The 21,293-nt window shown below is 50.4% G+C and overlaps 1 protein-coding gene and 1 long non-coding RNA gene across 2 annotated transcripts; one reads left to right on the top strand and one right to left on the bottom strand.

The window, feature by feature from the left end:
* Positions 1-1,161: 1,161 nt before the first annotated feature.
* LOC127295446 (NAC domain-containing protein 58) lies at positions 1,162-3,420 on the bottom strand. The gene is made up of 3 exons (XM_051325403.2): positions 3,091-3,420; positions 2,661-2,968; positions 1,162-2,187 (listed from the first exon to the last, which is right to left on the bottom strand). The coding sequence occupies exons 1-3, from the start codon at positions 3,254-3,256 to the stop codon at positions 1,612-1,614; spliced, it is 1,050 nt and encodes a 349-aa protein (XP_051181363.1). The 5' UTR covers positions 3,257-3,420; the 3' UTR covers positions 1,162-1,611.
* A 12,899-nt stretch (positions 3,421-16,319) lies between these two features.
* On the top strand, positions 16,320-17,092 carry LOC139839082 (uncharacterized). The gene is made up of 2 exons (XR_011756792.1): positions 16,320-16,397; positions 16,814-17,092. It is a non-coding gene; the product is annotated as an uncharacterized lncRNA (long non-coding RNA).
* Positions 17,093-21,293: the final 4,201 nt, after the last annotated feature.

Raw genomic sequence — 21,293 nt, 5'->3', positions numbered from 1 at the left:
CGGAGCCACCCGAGGCTGCGGCGGCGCACGGAGCAGCGCCTCCTCCCCGAGGCGCTGTCGCCTCTCTGCCCCGGCGCGGCGCACGCCCTCCCTAGCGGCGCCGGCGGCGCCTGGCCTCTGCGCAGCTCCTCCTCGCGGCGCTCCTCGTCGGCGCGGCGCCTGGCCTCCTCCCCGCCGCGCCGCCTCCTCCTCCTCCCGTCGCGCCTGGCGGGCCTGGGCGTAGAGCTCCCAGCCTTCCGCCTCCTCGACCTCCCGCCGGGCCGCCTCCTCCATCTCGGAGGTGCGGCCATTTCGCCTCCTCCTCCGCCGCCGAGATCATCAGCGCGGCGCGGAGGTCTGGGTCCTCCTCCGAGGACTCGGGCTTCGGCTCGAGCAGGAGAGGCGGCGGTTGCGGCAATGCCGCACCGCCGCGGGTGGCCTCTCCGATGTGGAGGCCGCCGCGGTTTCTTCCCGCAGCCCGCAGCGCCGGCGGGCGACGGCGGCTGCTGCCCGCCTCGTCATCGTTGGCGGAAGCGAACCGTCGCTTGGCCATGGCGGCGGTTTCGCTGCGGGGAGTGGAGTGGGACTGGAGTGGACGGATCTGCCGATGGAGATGCAGGTCGTCCAGTCCCCATTTAATAGACTCCCTGGTCACCGACAGGTGGGCCCCAGGGAGACGAGGCGACCAGCACCCGGACGCGAGCGGACGGCGCGTGCCATCCGCGGCCACTCAAACCCGGCCCATTATTTGGGCCGGGTTTGCGTCGATCCGGACGCCGCGGCCGTCCGCTTTTGCGGTGCGTCCCCGCGCTAGGCCGCGGTTTTGTCCGTTTCGACTCAAACGGACGCGCGGGCGCGGTTGGAGATGCCCTTAGCCATTCTGAAGAAAAGCTTGAGCCGAATCAAAAGCTCTTCACCCATCGGCCACCTGAACTGAAAGCTAAACGCCATCCACAACTTGCCTACTTTGGGCCAATTATTAAATTCCCGGGTTCCCCATATTCTTCTTTCAGTTTCCGTCCTTTTATGTGTGCTTTTCAGGGTTTTTTTCCCTTCTTCTGAATGGATTAATTATGTTCTTGGAACAGACATTCGTTGTGGTGATTTTCTCCTCTCTTTCTGCAGTTGAAACAGTATTTATTTATTTTGCGAAAAAGTAGAAACAGTATTGTGGAGTACAAATAAGAGAACATGACATAATGAATTGCTCCATTAAAGAATATGTTTCCACTGTCTTACATACATCGGTATAAGCAAGGCCGGTTCCATTTTGGTGTTACAGACTTCCAGTACGTCGATGTCAAGGCCTTATCAAGCCCTACCTAGCTTGGTGGTTAATCTTGAAGTACTTAATATTACTATATGCTTCGGAGTCAAAAATATTGTGTACACACTACAAACCATATATATCAACTACTGTGTGATCCAAGGACCTAGCTAGTCATTCCACACAATTACAATTACAATCCTTTTCCCTATATATTTGCCAATGATGATTTGTCTAATTCAGACCTATATATGTGGTGCAATATATAGACCCCCACAGTTGTTCTTCCCGTGCACCATGTATAATTCAGAATGAATAAGCAGCAGTATAGTATCTATCTACCATCAGTTCATCCGATCCCCATGTTAGAAAGGGAGCAGCGTGTGATGGCCCGTGCCTACTGACCCTTGCAAGGCGTTGCCACTGCCTATTTGGAACGTTGCGCCACCGAAACAAGATCCGTTCGGCTTCTTGTCCGGCTGGCTCGTGGACCCATTATGACCACAGTCCTCCGACGATCTCTTGCGCTTCCCGGCAGCGCCCTCGCCTGCCGTCGACGTGGGCGCCGACGAGTCCATCTGCGCAAACTGGGACATGCTGCTGTTCAAATGGAATTGGTTCATGATGGGGTGGCCGAGGAGGGCGGCGCCGTGCTGGTCGTGCCGTGGCATCTCCCCATGGCCGCCGTCGTTGAAGAGCTGTGCCAGCGAGTAGTCGTTGAGCAGCTCTGAAATGGACGGGATCTTCGGCATCCTCTGCGTGCCCGCAGCCGTCCCCTGCAGCGGGTAGCTGCTGGTGCCGGCCTGCACGAGCATGCCGGCGCTCGACATCGGGTAGGCGCCGCTCGGCTCGTCGAGCTCGTGGTCGGACAGCGGCGGCACTGGCATCGGCGACACCTGGCTGGTCTTCTTGTAGATCCGGCACAGCACCCAGTCGTCCAGCTGCATATATGATCGACCACACGGATAGTTAAATTTAGGAAGGATCTGGAAAATTAACAGATAAATCTACAATTGACGATCAGGTGCAGATGAATCAGTCATTAACACGTAGGCATCATGCCTATCACTGTCGGATCTATTGACTTGGCGCAACCATGCCAAGTATGCCTAAAGAACATTTCTTTAAACGACACACGCACATTAAAGCAGCTCTTGCGTCCACTGGCAAGCCACTGCACAAACCGATGCGATATTGGCGAAACTGACGTGCCGACGAGATGAACCCGTACCAGAAATATCCTCCAAGAAAAATCACGGTGCAAGCGCACGAGCAGGCGCAGCCAGCAAATTTGTAACCATGCCAGTGGTCGACGTACATGTAGATCGATCGACATATGGAGTACTAAAATCTAGGGTTTCAGGTGGTATGATGATTTGATTTGTTCATATGTTAGTATTTGCTGACGACTTACCCTCATGGAGGCGTTGCGGAACCTCATGGGGCGGTAGGTGTTGGCGGCGTGCGCGTCGGCGGTGGCGAGACGGTACTCGTGCATGATCCAGTTGGTCTTGATGCCCTTGGGCGGGCGGCCCTTGTAGAAGACGAGCGCCTTCTTGACGCCGACGCTCTCGTTGGTGGCGCTGCTGCGGATGGGCTTGTCGGTGCCGGTGGCCTTCCAGTAGCCGGACCCCGCCGCGCGGTTCGGCCGGACACCGTTCGGGTACTTGCGGTCCCTTGGCGTGAAGAAGTACCACTCCCTGTCGCCATAGGTAGCTTTGGCTGTAAAATCATGAGAAATACCGACGATTATTACTTGATCACGATTGGGGATCGATTGAGCGATCGAGCGATCATGCATGAATCATGTCGCGCGTGAGTGTAGAGGGAGCGAGTATACTAACATGGCAGGGCCCATGGGTCGAACTTGTAGATATCGACGTCGGCGATGATGGAGACGGGGCACGGCGAGTCGGCGGCGCGGTTGCGGAGGTAGTGGAGGATGAGCTCCTCGTCCGTCGGGTGGAACCGGAAGCCCGGCGGGAGCATGGCCGGATCGGACATGATCATCGCCTAGCTAGCTAGCACGGACGCGATCAACGGATGACAGAAAACCCTAGCTATAGTTATCTATCCTTGATTGGTAAGCAGTCCTCGAATTCGAAGATCTGACAGAGGAAGCTAGTTACAGATGGAAGAACTGGCTAAGCAAGCTTCTTCCAGCTGTAGCTATGGGAAATGGGGAGCTCGAACTTTTGGAGACGAGAGGGGAGGGGCCGCTTATATGGTTGCTGGATTTTGTCCTCTTGCTTGCGTGACGCCTGGTCATGGCGAGGAGGGCTTCTCTGTGGTTTCCGGAGGGAGGTCTATGTGGTTACCGTTGATTCGTTATTCCTCACGTCCGCCGTGATGGCGCAGGGGATTGGGCTCCATGACGTCGCCCGGTGAAACTCGCTGGCGCAGCCACGTCTTGACGGCCGATGATTCCAGAGACGGATTTGGGCCGAATCTATCGGCCGATAAAACGGACATAATCAATCCTACTCCTATTTTAGGGAAAACGATCCCCTTCCCGCCATTGAGTTTGTAACCATATGCTGGTAGTGTACCAGCTAGAACAAGGCCTGTATCTGTTTGTTAAGGACGTCCCTTCAGGGTTTAGCTAGGCTTCACTGATATCATAGGGAGTTAGGGACTATCATAGGGAGTTAGGGACTGACTATACATAGGCGACTTTACAGTTCCTCCACAAAAAGAAAACACTTTATAGTTGCAAATTTATAGCTACTAGTTTAACAATGGAATGGATGAAGACATGTTGACAAAACCGTGGGTACAGTCGTGAGGCCGGATTTAGTTCGACAAAGTGAGAAGGTGAGGAAACAGGGTGCAAGAAGACAATTTGTTTGTTTGGGCCTTTTTGGGCTAAGAGGGGAATATACAACAGGCAAGATAAATGGACCCGCCAATAGGTTAGTCTGGCAAAAGAAAGAAAGTGTAGTACCACCAAATGCAGCCTGCATCCGTCTTAACTTTGTCCTATGTAGTAATTCTTTTTACACGGTCATATTAGCTAAAAAAGATACCTTAGGGTTTCGCTACCCTGCCGGCGACTTTGCGATCTCCGGGGAAGGGGCTGTGCATCCGACGTCAAGGTCAGATACATCTATCTCCGACGAGCGGGCTATTCGGGCTGATCAAGGGGTCGGCGAGTTCGACTTCCCGGCCTTGGTGGTTTCGCCCTGTGGTGAGGTTTTCGGATCTGATCTTGGCATGGCGGCGGAAAGAACAAGTGAAGCGGCGGATCGGGGGGCGGCGGAGCCATCCCTGGAAGAACTGCTGCTGAGCCTAAATCTGAAAGGAAAAGACATTGAGGGCTTCTTCGTGGCAAAGAGTGAAGTTGAGTCCCTGAAGGAAGAGACGAACACTACGGGAAAAAAGCTCAGTGCCGTGCACGGGTCTTTGCCGTGTGCTTCCAGTGCCCTTTGCCGTGCAGAAGTTCTTCTTTGCCGTGTGGCTCCGGGGCGACGCACGGCAAACCAGCAGCGCACGGCAAAGAGCCAGCACGGCGCTCGGCAAAGCATCCCCGCACGGTAAAGCAGCCAGATGGCGCACGGCAAAGTAACCCCCCACGGCAAAGAGGCCACGAAGGCGCACGGCAAAGATGCATGCACGGCAACGACGGCTTTGCCGTGCAGGCCAACCCTTTGCCGTGCGTTTTTGCACACATACGCTTCATTTCTTTCCCTTCTTTTGTAGTATTCATATTTATATTAATACTTATATTTGTTGTAAAATTAGTTTTTACTTTTTGTAGACTATTTGTTAGTGTTACTTAATACAATCTGTATACCGATAAAACAAGTAATCTACATCTTCATCGACCCCTCCCCCCAACATATCAGGGTTTCGGAGCAAATTAACGGGGGTTCGGTGTCTGCTAAGTGTTATCGCCCCCACATATTTGGTGCAATTTCTTGCAGCTTTACACCTTCCACCACACTTCCACACATATCCTAGGTCCACATGCAAGTTTTGGTTGCATTCCGGTGCTCCGGCGGTCGTTCCCCCCCCGATAACGGTGGTCTACGTGCCTCGGGGGGTCTACCCCCCTAGATTTCACCGCGCGAGGTTCCACCAACATACTTTTTGATAGGTTTGGTTTTGGTTAGTCCATATACACATGGAAAGGTAGGTTTGGCACCATTTGGCACATTATAGCCTCCGGTATACCCGCAGCGGGACACTTCAGCCTACAAGTCGAGGAATCTTCCAAGTGTTATCGCCCGAAAGAGAGGAATCTCACACATGGGAGCTATGCCTTGCACCATTTGGTGAATCACACCTTCCAACACACTTTCACACATATCCTAGGTCCACATGCAAGTTTTGGTGGCATTCCGGTGCTCCGGCGGTAGTTCCCCCCCGAAAACGGCGGTCTGCGTGCCTCGGGGGGGTCTACCCCCCTAGATTTCACCGCGCGAGGTTCCACCAACATACTTTTTGATAGGTTTGGTTTTGGTTAGGCCATATACACATGTAAAGGTAGGTTTGGCACCATTTGGCACATTATAGCCTCCGGTATACCCGCAGCGGGACACTTCAGCCTACAAGTCGAGGAATCTTCCAAGTGCTGTCGCCCGAAAGAGAGGAATCTCACACATGGGAGCAATGCCTTGCACCATTTGGTTAATCACACCTTCCAACACACTTTCACACATATCCTAGGTCCACATGCAAGTTTTGGTGGCATTCCGGTGCTCCGGCGGTAGTTCCCCCCCGAAAACGGCGGTCTGCGTGCCTCGGGGGGGTCTACCCCCCTAGATTTCACCGCGCGAGGTTCCACCAACATACTTTTTGATAGGTTTGGTTTTGGTTAGTCCATATACACATGTAAAGGTAGGTTTGGCACCATTTGGCACATTATAGCCTCCGGTATACCCGCAGCGGGACACTTCAGCCTACAAGTCGAGGAATCTTCCAAGTGCTGTCGCCCGAAAGAGAGGAATCTCACACATGGGAGCAATGCCTTGCACCATTTGGTTAATCACACCTTCCAACACACTTTCACACATATCCTAGGTCCACATGCAAGTTTTGGTGGCATTCCGTTGCTCCGGCGGTAGTTCCCCCGAAACGGCGGTGCGTGCCTCGGGGGGGTCTACCCCCCTAGATTTCACCGCGCGAGGTTCCACCAACATACTTTTTGATAGGTTTGGTTTTGGTTAGGCCATATACACATGTAAAGGTAGGTTTGGCACCATTTGGCACATTATAGCCTCCGGTATACCCGCAGCGGGACACTTCAGCCTACAAGTCGAGGAATCTTCCAAGTGCTGTCGCCCGAAAGAGAGGAATCTCACACATGGGAGCAATGCCTTGCACCATTTGGTTAATCACACCTTCCAACACACTTTCACACATATCCTAGGTCCACATGCAAGTTTTGGTGGCATTCCGGTGCTCCTCGGTAGTTCCCCCGAAACGGCGGTCTGCGTGCCTCGGGGGGGTCTACCCCCCTAGATTTCACCGCGCGAGGTTCCACCAACATACTTTTTGATAGGTTTGGTTTTGTTTAGGCCATATACACATGTAAAGGTAGGTTTGGCACCATTTGGCACATTATAGCCTCCGGTATACCCGCAGCGGGACACTTCAGCCTACAAGTCGAGGAATCTTCCAAGTGTTATCGCCCGAAAGAGAGGAATCTCACACATGGGAGCTATGCCTTGCACCATTTGGTGAATCACACCTTCCAACACACTTTCACACATATCCTAGGTCCACATGCAAGTTTTGGTGGCATTCCGGTGCTCCGGCGGTAGTTCCCCCCCGAAAACGGCGGTCTGCGTGCATCGGGGGGGTCTACCCCCCTAGATTTCGCCGCGCGAGGTTCCACCAACATACTTTTTGATAGGTTTGGTTTTGGTTAGGCCATATACACATGTAAAGGTAGGTTTGGCACCATTTGGCACATTATAGCCTCCGGTATACCCGCAGCGGGACACTTCAGCCTACAAGTCGAGGAATCTTCCAAGTGCTGTCGCCCGAAAGAGAGGAATCTCACACATGGGAGCAATGCCTTGCACCATTTGGTTAATCACACCTTCCAACACACTTTCACACATATCCTAGGTCCACATGCAAGTTTTGGTGGCATTCCGGTGCTCCGGCGGTAGTTCCCCCCCGAAAACGGCGGTCTGCGTGCATCGGGGGGGTCTACCCCCCTAGATTTCACCGCGCGAGGTTCCACCAACATACTTTTTGATAGGTTTGGTTTTGGTTAGGACATATACACATGGAAAGCTAGGTTTGGCACACTTTGGCACACTATAGCCACCGGTATACCCGCAGCGGGACACTTCAGCCTACAAGTCGAGGAATCTTCCAAGTGCTGTCACCCGAAAGAGAGGAATCTCACACATGGGAGCAATGCCTTGCACCATTTGGTTAATCACACCTTCCAACACACTTTCACACATATCCTAGGTCCACATGCAAGTGTTGGTGGCATTCCGGTGCTCCGGCGGTAGTTCCCCCCCGAAAACGGCGGTCTGCGTGCCTCGGGGGGGTCTACCCCCCTAGATTTCACCGCGCGAGGTTCCACCAACATACTTTTTGATAGGTTTAGTTTTGTTTAGGACATATACACATGGAAAGCTAGGTTTGGCACACTTTGGCACACTATAGCCACCGGTATACCCGCAGCGGGACACTTCAGCCTACAAGTCGAGGAATCTTCCAAGTGTTATCGCCCGAAAGAGAGGAATCTCACACATGGGAGCTATGCCTTGCACCATTTGGTGAATCACACCTTCCAACACACTTTCACACATATCCTAGGTCCACATGCAAGTGTTGGTGGCATTCCGGTGCTCCGGCGGTAGTTCCCCCCCGAAAACGGCGGTCTGCGTGCATCGGGGGGTCTACCCCCCTAGATTTCTCCGCGGGAGGTTCCACCAACATACTTTTTGGTAGGTTTAGTTTTGATTAGACCATATACACATGGAAATCCAGGTTTGGCACACTTTGGCACATTGTAGCCACCGGCGGTCGTTCTCTCCCGAAATCGGCGGTCTGCGTGCCCCGGTGGTCACTACCCCGTAGATTTCACCGCGCGAGGCTTCATCCGTGTAGTATATCATGATAATGACATTATTAAATAATACACATGCTAAAATACAGGTTTAATATAATTTTGAAATATATTTGAATCTTAACGATAAGTATAAAATGGTGAAGAGGTCTTTGCCGTGCACAGGCACACGGCAAAGCTGGCTTTGCACGGCAAAGAAGTCTTTGCCGTGCACAAGCGCACGGCAAAGTGTTGGTTGCACGGCAAAGGTGGCGAGGCACACGGCAAAGAGGTGGGGCACGGCAAAGGTGGCGAGGCACACGGCAAAGGGGTGGGGGCACGGCAAAGGTGGCGGCCCAACCCTATCCACACCCACGCACCGACAGCCACACGTACACAAACACACACCACGCACGCGCCCCGCTCCCAGCTGCCGCACCACGCACGCCGCCGTCGCGCCGCCGCCACCGCCTACCGCCTACCGTCGCGCCGCCGCCAACGCCGCCGCCCCGCCCTCCACAGGCTCGCCGCCGCCGCCTTGCCCTGCTCCCATCGCGCCGCCGCCTCCTGCTCCCATCGCGCCGCCGCCGCCTTGCCCTGCTCCCCGTCGCGCCGCCGCCACCGCCTCCCTCTGCTCCCGTCGCGCCGCCTCCCCCTGCTCCCATCGCGCCGCCGCCGCCTTGACCTGCCTCCCGCCTCCCTCCGCCTCGCCTGCGCCCCACACGCCGTCGCCGGCCGCCGCCTCGCCCTGCCCCCCCACACGCACGCCGCCTCCGCCTCGCCCTTCCCTCCTCGCGCAAGAGCGCGACCTGCCCGACGCCCCCACACCGCGCGCCTTCCCTGCTGCCGGCCTGCTCCGGCGCCCCCCGCGGCCTAGCCCTCCAATGGCGGCAGGGTGACTAGGTGAGCTTTTTTTGTCATTTTTTGTGTAGTATATGATATAGTTGTATGCTAATTAGCATTTTTTATGTAATATAGGATTTAGTGTGTAATTTAGGATTTTGTCAATTTGCATGCTAATTAGCATGTTTATTAGGATTTAGTGTGTAATTTAGGATTTTGTTTAGGCATGTTAATTTAATAGTTTATCTAGGTAGCTAAAATAAATATGGTAATGTGATGCAAAGAAATTATAATTTAAAGTTGTCAAATAAATTTTGGAGGCTTGCATAGTAATTCATTTTGTCGCTATGCAGGCGATGCTTCGAGGAGGACACGGGGGGCGGCGTCTCGAGGGTCTCTGAGGGGGTGTCCCGGATCTTCTTCGAGGTGGTCACGGGGGTCTTTGAGGGGGCGTCCCGGATCTTCTTCGCCGGCTGTCGATCACGCTTCGAGGGTGAGAATCCATTCGCCTCTCTCGTACCTAGGTTTTTTTTTGGTCTAGATCACCAAGTATGTCGCGTTACCTAGGCGTCTCTTCCCGACCGTAAGGGTTACGCGGATAAATATGCATTAGTGGTCTCGCATATTATGAAGCGTAACTCTTACGGCATTTATCGGGACAGTCGGCGGATGCGTAGTTGGGTACGTTCTCCCTGCTCTACCCCGATCCGAGTCAGGATTTCGGCAGCGCCTCCCCGTTGTTCTCCGGATGCACACCCCTCTCGGCTTTTTGGCGAGACGTGTATCGGGAGAGCAGCGGGGAGGTGCTGCCGAAATCTGACTGATCAGGTAGAGCAGGGAGAACGTACTCAATCTACGGATCCGGCGGCTGCTAGGAGCCCACCTAGTAGAGATTCAGGTTGATGCATGCGTAAAAAAGGAAAAATTAAAATGCGGATCATGTTTGATAAAAATTCTAAGTTTGTCTGTTTTGGTGCTGGTTAGAGGATGGATAATCGTGACTGGATGTACGATGGCAGAATTGGTCCGTGGAAATATACTGAGGAATGGGGAGAAAAGACCAAGCAGTTCGTGGACAGAGCGTTTGACATCCCTAGCAGACCCAGGACAGTTTTTTGCCCTTGTAGTAAGTGCAACAACCAAAAAACACAGGACAAGGAAACTATGAGTCTTCACCTGATCAAGTCTGGGTTCAAACCGTCCTACAAGATTTGGACTTTTCATGGAGAAAAGGCGAAGAAACGTGCTAGGAAGGAGGTGCGGCAGATTCAGCCTACGAGAGAATATGATACTGGGTTTGATAGGTGCCTAGAGAACTTGGCTAATGGTAATGTGCCTGAAAGCCCTCATGTAGAGGCGGAGACATCTAGGGATGCGGAGACAAGTGAGGAGCCGGAGGAAAACACAAAGAAGTATTACGAGGCTTTGTTTGCTTCGCAGAAACCCCTACACGTAAATACAGATGTTACCCAACTAGATGCCATCGCTCGCCTTTTGGCCTTTAAGTGCCACAGGAATCTGTGCAGAGATGGGTTCGATGAACTTCTGGTCCTCGTTGGCAGCATTCTGCCGAAAGGGCACCTCTTGCCGCAAAACTTCTACTATTCGAAAAAATTGCTCAGTGACCTCAAGATGTCATCTCAGCAGATACACGCTTGTCCAAAGGGATGCATGCTATTCAGAGAAGAGCATGCTAACACAAACTATTGCATCCATTGCAATAGCTCTAGGTACTTTGAGGTTGACACCAATGGTGATGGTCAGAAGAGGCAGACCACGGTTGCCAAGAATATCCTCCGCTATCTTCCAGTCCTACCGAGGATCCAGCGGCTCTTCATGACCGAGGATACGCAGCAGATGAGGTGGGCTGTAGAAGGGATCAGACCAGACAGTGGCAAGATGATACATCCGTCGGATGGTACTGCATGGAAGAACTTTGTCAAGAAATATCCCCTGAAAGCCGGTGACCCGAGGAGCGTAGCAATTGCGATATCAACCGATGGGTTCAATCCATATGGTATGTCGGCTGCGGTATACAGTTGTTGGCCAGTGTTTGTTATTCCCCTGAACCTACCCCCTGGCGTCTGCACGAGATCAGAGTACATGTTTGTGTCGATGATAATCCCAGGACCGAAATACCCGGGTAAGAACATGAACGTGTATCTGGAACCACTGATTGATGACTTGCTTCTTGGGTGGGAAGATCGCGGGATCCGAACTTATGACGCGGCAAAGAAGGAACACTTCGATATGTATGTCTGGTACCACACGTCTCTGCATGACTTGCCAGCACGTGCTTTGTTCTGCGGGTGGTGTACACATGGGAAGTGGCCTTGTCCGGAGTGCAGGCAAGCCGTGACTTTCTTCTGGCTAAACAAGGGTGGCAAGTATTCCTGCTTTGATGAAGCTCGACAGTTCCTTGAGCAGAGCCATGAATACAGGAGTGATGTAAAGAGCTTCAAAAAAGGCCGCGTTGTCCATGCACCGAAGCCAATTCCGAAGACCGGACAGGAAACCAAGGCCGAGTTAGACGCTCTCCAGCCTAACCCTGATGGGAATGGTTTCTTGGGATATGGGGAGACACACCAATGGACCCACAAGCCGTGCTTCTGGAAGCTTCCTTACTTTGAGTTTCTGGAGCTCCCGCATAACATTGATGTAATGCACACCGAGAAGAATATCAGTGAAGCCATTTGGAGCACCATAGTGGACACTGAGAAGACGAAGGATAACATAAAGGCTCGAATTGACCAAGAAAAGTTGTGCGATAGGCCAGAGTTGAACATGAAGCCACCTCAAGGTGCCAAAAAAACTTGGACTAAGCCACACGCTCCGTTCTGCCTCACAAAGGCCCAAAAAAGGGAGGTCTTCCAATGGATGAAGGACTCCTTGTTTTTCCCTGATGGGTTCGCAGCCAACTGGATGAGGGGTCTTAGCATTGAAACGTTGCGAGTACAAGGACTGAAGAGTCATGACTACCACGTATGGATTGAGCGGATAATGCCGGTGATGATCCGAGGCTATGTCCCTGAGAAGACTTGGCGAGTGCTAGCGAGGTTGAGTTATTTCTTCCGCCAGATTTGTGCTAGGGAGTTAGACACTAAAGTGATTGAGAAGCTGGATGAACAGGCACCCATGTTGCTTTGCGATCTAGAGAAGATCTTTCCTCCAGTGTTCTTTAATCCGATGCAACATATGATCCTCCACCTCGCGAAGGAATGCTTAAAGGGGGGGCCGAATTGGGGCCGTTGGCAGTTTGGTCCCGAGAGAGAAACACAAAAGCTTCGTCAGATGACTGGCAATAAATGCAAGATCGAAGCATCCATAGCCGAGGCAGTCCTGAACGTGGAGGTGGCAAACTTCACCACTAAGCACTATGATCCCAACATTCCCACAAAGCACAACCCGGTCCTCCGTTACAATGCCGCCAACAATGAAGATGTACCCAAGCTTAGCATCTTCATAGGGCTTGGCGGCAAGTCAAGTGGCTCGAAGCCGTACACAACGAATTTACATGAGCGGGAGTTGATCCACTCATATGTCTTGAACACCATGGTGGAAGTGAAGCCGTACATCAAGTAAGTGCTAACCATTTAGTTATTCGCAAACATTCATCGTATGTTCGTGGCTAACTCTTCCTCCGTTCACTGTTGTAGACAATTCACGACTAAATATTGGAGGTATACCCACAGGGATCCTACCTCAGAAGAATCCAAGGAAATTTTCGATAAGGGCGGCGGTCACGGTTTCAGTAGCTGGTTCTGTGGTTTGGTACTATCCTATCCAAATTTGTTTGTACACTGTCGACATTTCGGCCGACATTTCTTGTTCTAAACTTGTCGTCCTAATCTTGTAGGCAAGAACTGACAAAGACATGAATCCCTTGCTACGAAAAATTGCTAGGGGCTTCAACCATTCCGTCGACTCGTTCAATTCTTATGACGTGAACGGGTATCGCTTCCAGACCCATCAATACACAACAAGCCGTCCAAACAAGAAGACAATAAATAGCGGGGTGGTATGTCAAGGTGATGATGGACTCCATTACTATGGAAGAGTCGAGGGTATATACGAGCTGAATTACGGGTGTGACAAAGGGCTAAATCCCGTCGTATTCAAATGCCATTGGTTCGACCCACGCCGCGTGAGACGGGATCCTGAAGATGGATTGGTCGAAGTTGAAAGAAGCTCTGTTTATAAGGGAGAGGACGTGTACATTTTGGCCACCCAAGCCTTCCAAGTATTCTATCTCCCGTACGCGTGCCGAAACCCGACCAAACGTCTACATGGATGGGATGTTGTGATGACGGTTCCTTCACGCATTAGGCCACCCCCGCCAAACAAGGATGATTACCGCCGCGTAGACCCCTCAGCAAGGAGTGTTGATTTTTATCAAGAAGAAGGGCTCCCCGGTCATTTCACTATCGACTTGTCGGCCGTTGTTGATAACATGGTCGTAGACGATGAGCAAGAAGAAGATGCGGTTATGGAGGAAGACAATGAAGAATATGAAGCTGAGGATGTGTGTGCCGTAGAAGACCTTAGTTTGCTCGAGGCGTTCAAAGCAGGCATTGACCTAGGTCCAAATGGACCACCTCCAGGTTTCGTCGATGATTATTGGTTCGCTGAGCCTGATGATGATGAAACATGTGGTCCGATTACGGATGTCGACAACGGCTACTGATCTATGTAGTTGTAATTGTGAGGCTATCCTATATATGTACTGAACTATGTGTTATTTGTAATAAACTATGATCTATGTAGTTGTAATTGTGAGGCTATCCTATGTACTGAACTATGTGCTATTTGTAATAAACTATGATCTATGTACTGAACTATGTGCTATTTATTGTTGATTTCACTAATATTCATCTGTTTACATTGCATACTAATAAACCACTCTTTTCATTGTGTTTGCAGGTGATTGAAACATGCCGCCAAGAAAAAGAAAGGGAGGTTTCAAAAAGAAGATCAAGGCCGTGGCTGAGCTTGTGGGACTTTCGAGTGGTTCGTCGTCGCAGACACGTCCTCCTAGCGCTCCTCCTAGCGCTCCTCCTAGCCCTCCACCACGGAGGAAGAATGCCCAGCCACGGCGACTTCGTACCCCTTCTCCTAGTCCTCCCCCAGCCGAGGATGATGACGAGGAGCAGTGGGGTGGGGAGGACGAGGAGGACGGTGAGGAGCACGGTGGGCGGGGACGAGGAGGCCGGTGGGGAGGACGGTGGGGAGGACGGTGGGGAGGACAGTGGGGAGGACGGTGGGGAGGACGGTGGGGAGGACGGTGGGGAGGACGGTGGGGAGGACCTCGAGGAGGATGAGGGGCTGGGGGGTATGCCGCAGGAGCTAGACCCGACCCTAGTTTGGTCTCCGCCGGTGGAGGAGGTGTACGTTGCAGCCGAGGAGAGGCTGGAACCACGGGACAAGAAGCCGTATAGGCGCGGGATTACGAAACTCCCCAAGCTAAAAACTTGGGCCTTCCGCGATGTTGTTCTCGTGCCCGCTGGAAAGAGGTACATGCTGATTTTGGCATTCCATTATTGAAATTTTTATCATTATACATATTTTTATCACATGCATACTGATTTTGGCATTTCGTTGTGCAGCATGTTCAAGTATGGCGACCCGAGGAGGAAGCCGACACGTGAGTACCCGAACATCCTTGGAGGCATAATTAGGAAGCATTTCCCTGGGATTGTCAATCTCCCTACTGGTGGCCGCGACGTGGCTTGGACTTGGAAGCACTACAGCTACGCGGAAGATCCTAGCGGCAAGTACGAAAACATGCAAGAGCGGGGTGGCCGCCACTTCGGGTACGTGACTTTTGGCTTCTTAGCATTCAAACACTTCTTGGCTACCAATAGTTGCTCTAATTCATCTTATTTTACCTATGTGCATGGTTGCGAGAAATACTTCAAGAGGGCTGAGGGCAAGGAAATTGCGTGCGACGTTATCTTACACGAGTTGTGCAGGGTGAGGGTGACTGGCATGCACTACGAGGCACGTGTCCGCAAGGCCCGCGATCGGCACGCCGAGCGCAAAGTTTGGATGAGTAAGGCTGATTGTCGGGATACGCTCATGGCACCATGGCGGTACCTGCAGGTATTAGCATCGATGTGTTATTTATTTCCGCATTTTCATGTAGTTTATGTTCTAATAATGGGTCTATCTTGTGTATGTAGCACCCTCCTCGATGCGTCGGGGAAGACAGGCGTGCTTTCTTGCGATGGTCATATGGTGGACATCCCGCGAGTACGCCGGAAGCACGAGGAGGGCAAGCGAAGCGTTCGAGAGATGGGAGGTGGATCACATGTCCTGGGCAGCAAGAACTTGGCCCTTACCTTGCGGGATGAGGTGAGCAAGTGGTTTCTTCATTCTTTCGTTTTATGTTATTGCTAGCCCCGCAAGTGTCTCCCTCTTCACTTAATTGCATGTACTCTTTTGGCAGAAGTGAAGACAGCGTGGCACCAAACTTGTTTGGCTTTTTCCAAAAGTCGAAGACCAGGAAGGAGCCGCATCCTGAAACGGGGTCCTTGTGGGTCAACGACCTAGCGGAGGGCCGGTGTGGCGCGTGCATCGCTCGAAGTTCAAGGACAAGCACGGCGAAGACGCCGACCCAACCACCGAAGAGTTTGACGTTGAGGTTGCGGTGCTTGCGGGACAAGGCAAGAAGGGTGGCCGCCTATGGATTGCTGACGGGTTAGTCGACCCAAGTACCATTCCATCTCTACGCCAGATCCGTCGTGGGCGTACGAGCGAGCAGCCTCGGGTAGAGACCCGCCCACGGGCTTCGGACCTAGCTATCGAGAAGTTACGGGTAAGTTCTTCGTCGATCCTCTACGCTTCATTACATGTTTTCCATTGCAATGTTACTGACATCGCGGCAACACAACGTAGGCGGAGATGGAAGAAAGGGAACGGAGGCACCAAGAGGAGCAGATGCAGATGCAGCAGCTTAGGGAGAACATGCAGATGCAGCGGCAGATGTTGCAGCGAGATGCAACAACGGCAGATGTTCCAATGAGATGTTCATGAACCAGACCGTCTTGACTTCACCACCGGGGAGTAGTGGTCCTAGCACGTCGTGTCCTCCTATGTTCCCACATTTTGTAAGTGGTTAACTTAATATCTCCGTCTCAATCTTGTTTGTTGTCTAACCGAACTTTGGATATTGCAGATCCCCAGCCTGATCCGGCTGTGATGGCGCTCCTCCGGTAGCGCCAAGTCAGAGCCCGCTGACACCTGGCTTGACCGTCAACAATACGGGCATCATCCGGAGCCTGCAGCAGTTTCTAGGTGAGTTCTCCTACACTTCTAATTCTTCCATACCATGTCACTTGTGAATTTTAGCCATTCAACCATGTCAATTTTAGCCAGTATGTTCAATTTTACCTATTCCATGTTAATTTTAGCCATTCCATGTCATCCTTAGCCATTATGTTGAATTTTAGCCATTTCATCCAAATTCTAGCGATTATGTTCAATTTTAGCCATTCCATGTCAATTCTAGTTCTTCCATGTCAATTTTAGCCATTCCATGTCAATTCGAGTTCTTCCATGTCAATTTTAGCCATTCCATGTCAATTCTACTTCTTCCATGTCAATTTTAGCCATTCCATATCAATTCTACTTCTTCCATGTCAATCCTAGTTCTTACATGTCAATTTTAGCCATTCCATGCCACTTATGCATAGATATCTATGAACTTGTAGGAGGTGGAGAAGGACAAGGAAGTGGAGATGGACAAGGAAGTGGAGAAGGACAAGGAAGAGGCCAAGGTTGATGTTGCTTGTGTATGAACTTGTTGTGCGACTTGGAACATTCTATGTTGGAGACTTTGATGTTGATGTTGCTTGTATGAACTAATTATGCGACTTGGAACTATTGTATGGACTTTGTTGGATATGAACTATGTTGTTGATGATGCAATACTCTATATATTGTGCTATATGTGTATCTGGACTGTTATTTGTATTTGTGAATTGCATATGCAGGGATTAATGGGGAAGCAGGAAAATTCTGGCAAAATTTGCACAATCTTTGCCGTGCACATGCACACGGCAAAGGCCACAGCACACGGCAAAGGCACTCTTTGCCGTGCACATGCACACGGCAAAGGCTGCCCACGCTGCCCACCTGACGTTGCTGTACCTACCTTTGCCGTGCATGGTGGAAGAGAAGCACACGGCAAAGCCAAATCTTTGCCGTGCGAGTTGGAGAGGAAGCGCACGGCAAAGAAACTCGCACGGCAAAGAGGCCAAACGCACGGCAAAGGAATCTGCACGGCAACGAGGCCACAGCTCACGGCAACGCTGCGTCGCTCGGCAAAGCCTTTGCCGTGCGACTTTCGCGCGACACACGGCAAAGACCCCTTTGCCGGGCGGATCTTTGCCGAGCAGTCTTTGCCGTGCACGGCCGCACGGCAAAGGCTTTGCCGAGCCGGTTTGTCCCTTTGCCGTGCGTTTGGGCTGCACGGCAAAGCCCTGTTTTGCCGTAGTGGAAGTGGATGGCGGTGATGCGTCTACTCACCCCAAAAACCTTCAGTGCTATCTCGCTGAAAAGGACTATGAAGTTCGCGTGGGCACCGGCACAGGAGGTGTCTTTCCGCGATATAGATGGGAATAGATTTCTGGTACAGGCTAGTTGCCTGGGAGATTGGAAGAAGATCACGAAGCAAGGGCCATGGCTGTTTTGGGATCAAGGTTTACTCATTGAGAAGTATGATGGGAGCTGCCGGGCTACGGCGGTGGAGCTAAACCGTATTCATGCTTGGGTAAGGATACTGGATATTCCTGAACTTTACCACAGGAAGCAACTGATTACGCGACTGGCGGCGAGGATCGGTGAGGTGATCACCGTGGACATGAATGGTACAGGCCTGGATGCAGGAGACTTTGTACGTGTGAGAGTATGGCTGGATGTTAGAAAAAAATCTCACGAGATTTGTCTCTTTTAAGCCAGAAGATGGGGCACATGTGATCATGAGGGTGAAATATGAGAAGGTTCCCCGTTTCTGCGAGGTGTGTGGTATCTTGGGTCATGAGCAAGAGGAGTGTGGCTCTGGTGTGCATAAACCAGAGGATATGAAGTACGGGAAATGGCTGCTCACAGATACTCCGTGGAACCGCGCCCGGATTCATGGTAGTGGTCACACTAACACTACGAGAGAGAGCCAGGGCCAGCGTCCAGATGGACCTGGAAGGGGTCTGCACCATGCAGGCCGAGGAACTGGCAGGGGGCGCGAGGCTGGGCGTGGAGGGCGAGCTGGAGGGAGGGGTCGTGGAGAATGGGTGGCAGCCTCTGACAATAGGAAGAGGTCGTCAGCAGAGGCCCTTCTGACTGAGAGAAGCCCGGCAAAAGGTTCAAGCTCGACGGATGGCAACTCTCAAACGCCTCTGTTACTCCAATGGAGGGAGTCTGGTATCACGGTGGTTGAGGAGGGAGGAGGGGCAAGACAGATGCTAGACTTTGATAAAGCAGATGACTCGGGGAAGAAGTACCCTCCAAGGGAGGGCACACCCCCACCCCCACCGTCGGCGAGGGAACAGAAGCGTCCAAAGAAGGATATTACCCCAAGGAAGGACAAGACCATGACTGGTGAGGCGGCCCCCAGGGTGTAGAGCCGCCAGTCGAAATGAGTGTCCTTAGTACCAACTGTCGCGGACTTGGGGGCGCTGCGACAGTGCGCGAGATTCGTGATCTCGTGAATCTCCACTCTCCGGCATTCTTATATGTAGTAGAGACACAGCTACAGAAAAAGAGTGTGGAGAATTTATCAGGTTCTTTAGGTTTTGATAATTGTTTTGCTATTTGCAGCTCTGGCCGTAGCGGCGGGCTTGGTTTGTTTTGGAATAAGGAAATAAAAATTGAAGTGTTACCCTACTCACAGTATCATCTTGATGTGATTGTTACGGAGGAGGGGCAATATCTGTCAACACCCGGATTTTCAAGTCTGGATGCCTATTATGTCATACATCGCAATCCCAGGAATATTGTTGTTGCGAGGCATAATAGTTAAGTATCACAGTCATCATTCATTACAAACCATAATGTCTTACAATTGGAATCACATCATCCATATTACACGAATAGTTGATCTATTGATCAACGAACAAACACAAGTTCATAGCGGAAGCGTAAGATACAAGGACTCTCTAGTCCACAGGCCAACGCTTGACGTCGGAAGACTCCTAGTTGTCGTAGGCGTCCTGCTGGTCATCTCCTTGTTCATCTTCATACTCTGGCCATTTGAATAGCCAGGGACAAAGCCGTGAGTACTTCAAGTACTCGCAAACTAATACTAATTTAAGTGCTAGACATTTCTAGTAAGGTTTGCTAAGCTCTAGTTTATTTGCATAAAGCCAATTTTAGTTCACAAGTATTTGAGTAAAACCTTACTCATGTGCTAACTAACTCAAGTGGGAACATTAGTGTCATTCCCACCATTCAAGTGGTGATTTCAATTCAATTCACCACTTCACAATTCATTTCACCATCATTTTCAAGAATTTGATATCGGAAACTGTATGGCCTTTCCAACCGTCCGTAACCGTGAACGCGGCTATTCGAATAGATTGACACTCTGCAGAGGTTGCACACTTGTGCCACAACATTTGATTTCATCCGTCGGGATTACCCCGAATCATCGTAACACAATACGCGGATCATCAACCATAACCTTTCACTTACAAATCCTAGTATGAGCACCTCTCCCCATGAGCTTGGCCTCCCAGTGAGGACCAACTGTCAACCTGAGAACTGCACAGGGCTTGGCCGTACAATTCACCTCAATTCACATCTTTTCTCAACAACGGAGGCAGCCTCAAGCATAACCCCTATGATGTGTGTTCAGAGGGAACCCATACTAAGATGCATAAACTTCCAGTTAAGCCCTACCCATAATCAGGTATTGTGGGGGTACTCAATAATTGGAAAGGTATCGCATTCAAACCAATATCGGTTTTATCAAAAATCACCATCTTCTCTTAGTCATATTCACCTTCAAAATTCATTCAATGGAATGCTTCATCATTCCAAGGTTCCAAAATTCAGTTCAAGTCACATTGTTCCCATCTAGAGTAGTCAAGTTTTAAATAATTAGCACTAGCTCTAATCATGAGGGGTGCTATCTTGCTTTGCTAGTTTGATACTATTTTTACTACTCTAGTAACCATCTTTAACTTAGACCAAAGTTAACTATAAAAGTAACTTTTGGAAAACAACAAGTAAAACTTGTAATGTAGAAACTTGGGATAGGCTTATGGTAAGAAAAGGTAAGACTAATGGTGCCTTGCCCCAAAGGGCTTTGCACTTTGCAAGAATATTAGCTTGCCTTGGTAGTTCTCAAAGTTCTCCTCCTCCTCCTCTTGGTAGCAACCTTCTTCTTCCGGGTATTCTCCGGTGCTAGCGTCTAAATTTGAAATACGAGTATAATCACTCAACTAATTCAATGGCTATTCCATACATCACATATATTCACACAAACTATTCTAAGCACACAATTAATCTAATTAGGGTGCATTGGTTGTGTTGCTTGAGGAGAAATAATTTCCTTTTATTTAATATGTAAATGATAGTTTCCATAGGGTTCTTGAGAAATAATTTCCTCTCATTGAAATCTTCTTAAGATTTAATTTCTCAAATAATCATGCATGAATTTATGTTGACCTAAGTCCAACATTCACTATCATCATTTGAGAAAATGATTTAAATGAGGTAGACCACCTCATACCATTTAATAATTCTACAATGATTTAAATCTCCAAATATTTCATATAAGAGTGTTTGACCAGGGGTTCAAACATCACATGAATTCATTTGGGACAAGATTTAAATGAAGTATAATACTTCATATGGTTTGCATAATACTTTTGGACAATATCACTTACATAAACTAGCCATATTGTCCATTAATTAAACTAGGGCATGATCATGCAAAGTGAACACACCATTTTCTTGCAGAAAAAATTAGTGTAAGTCAAATGTGAGCTATTGGAGTTTGAATTAACTTAATATCTATTTTGGTTGATTTTTAATAATTATTTGAATAGGGAAAAGTCCCTGCCTTCATCTTTTTATCAGATTATTTCTACAACAGATCCTGAAGTGGGACCAGTGGCATATTGTAGAACTTTTTCATAGCTTTCCAACAATATCAAATTTGTTAAATTTGGCCAAGCCAAACAGATTCTA

Source organism: Lolium perenne, chromosome 4 (assembly GCF_019359855.2).
Source record: "Lolium perenne isolate Kyuss_39 chromosome 4, Kyuss_2.0, whole genome shotgun sequence".
Taxonomy (NCBI): Eukaryota; Viridiplantae; Streptophyta; class Magnoliopsida; order Poales; family Poaceae; genus Lolium; species Lolium perenne.
This window is presented reverse-complemented; position numbering and strand designations above follow the sequence as displayed.

Bases quoted from the DNA above. Each gene is read 5' to 3' on its own strand.
- LOC127295446 (XM_051325403.2), bottom strand. From the start codon at position 3,256: ATGATCATGTCCGATCCGGCCATGCTCCCGCCGGGCTTCCGGTTCCAC. The intron at 2,969-3,090 runs GTTAGTATACTC...ATGATTTTACAG, and splicing joins CGACCCATGGGCCCTGCCAT to CCAAAGCTACCTATGGCGAC. The intron at 2,188-2,660 runs GTAAGTCGTCAG...TCATATATGCAG, and splicing joins TCCGCAACGCCTCCATGAGG to CTGGACGACTGGGTGCTGTG.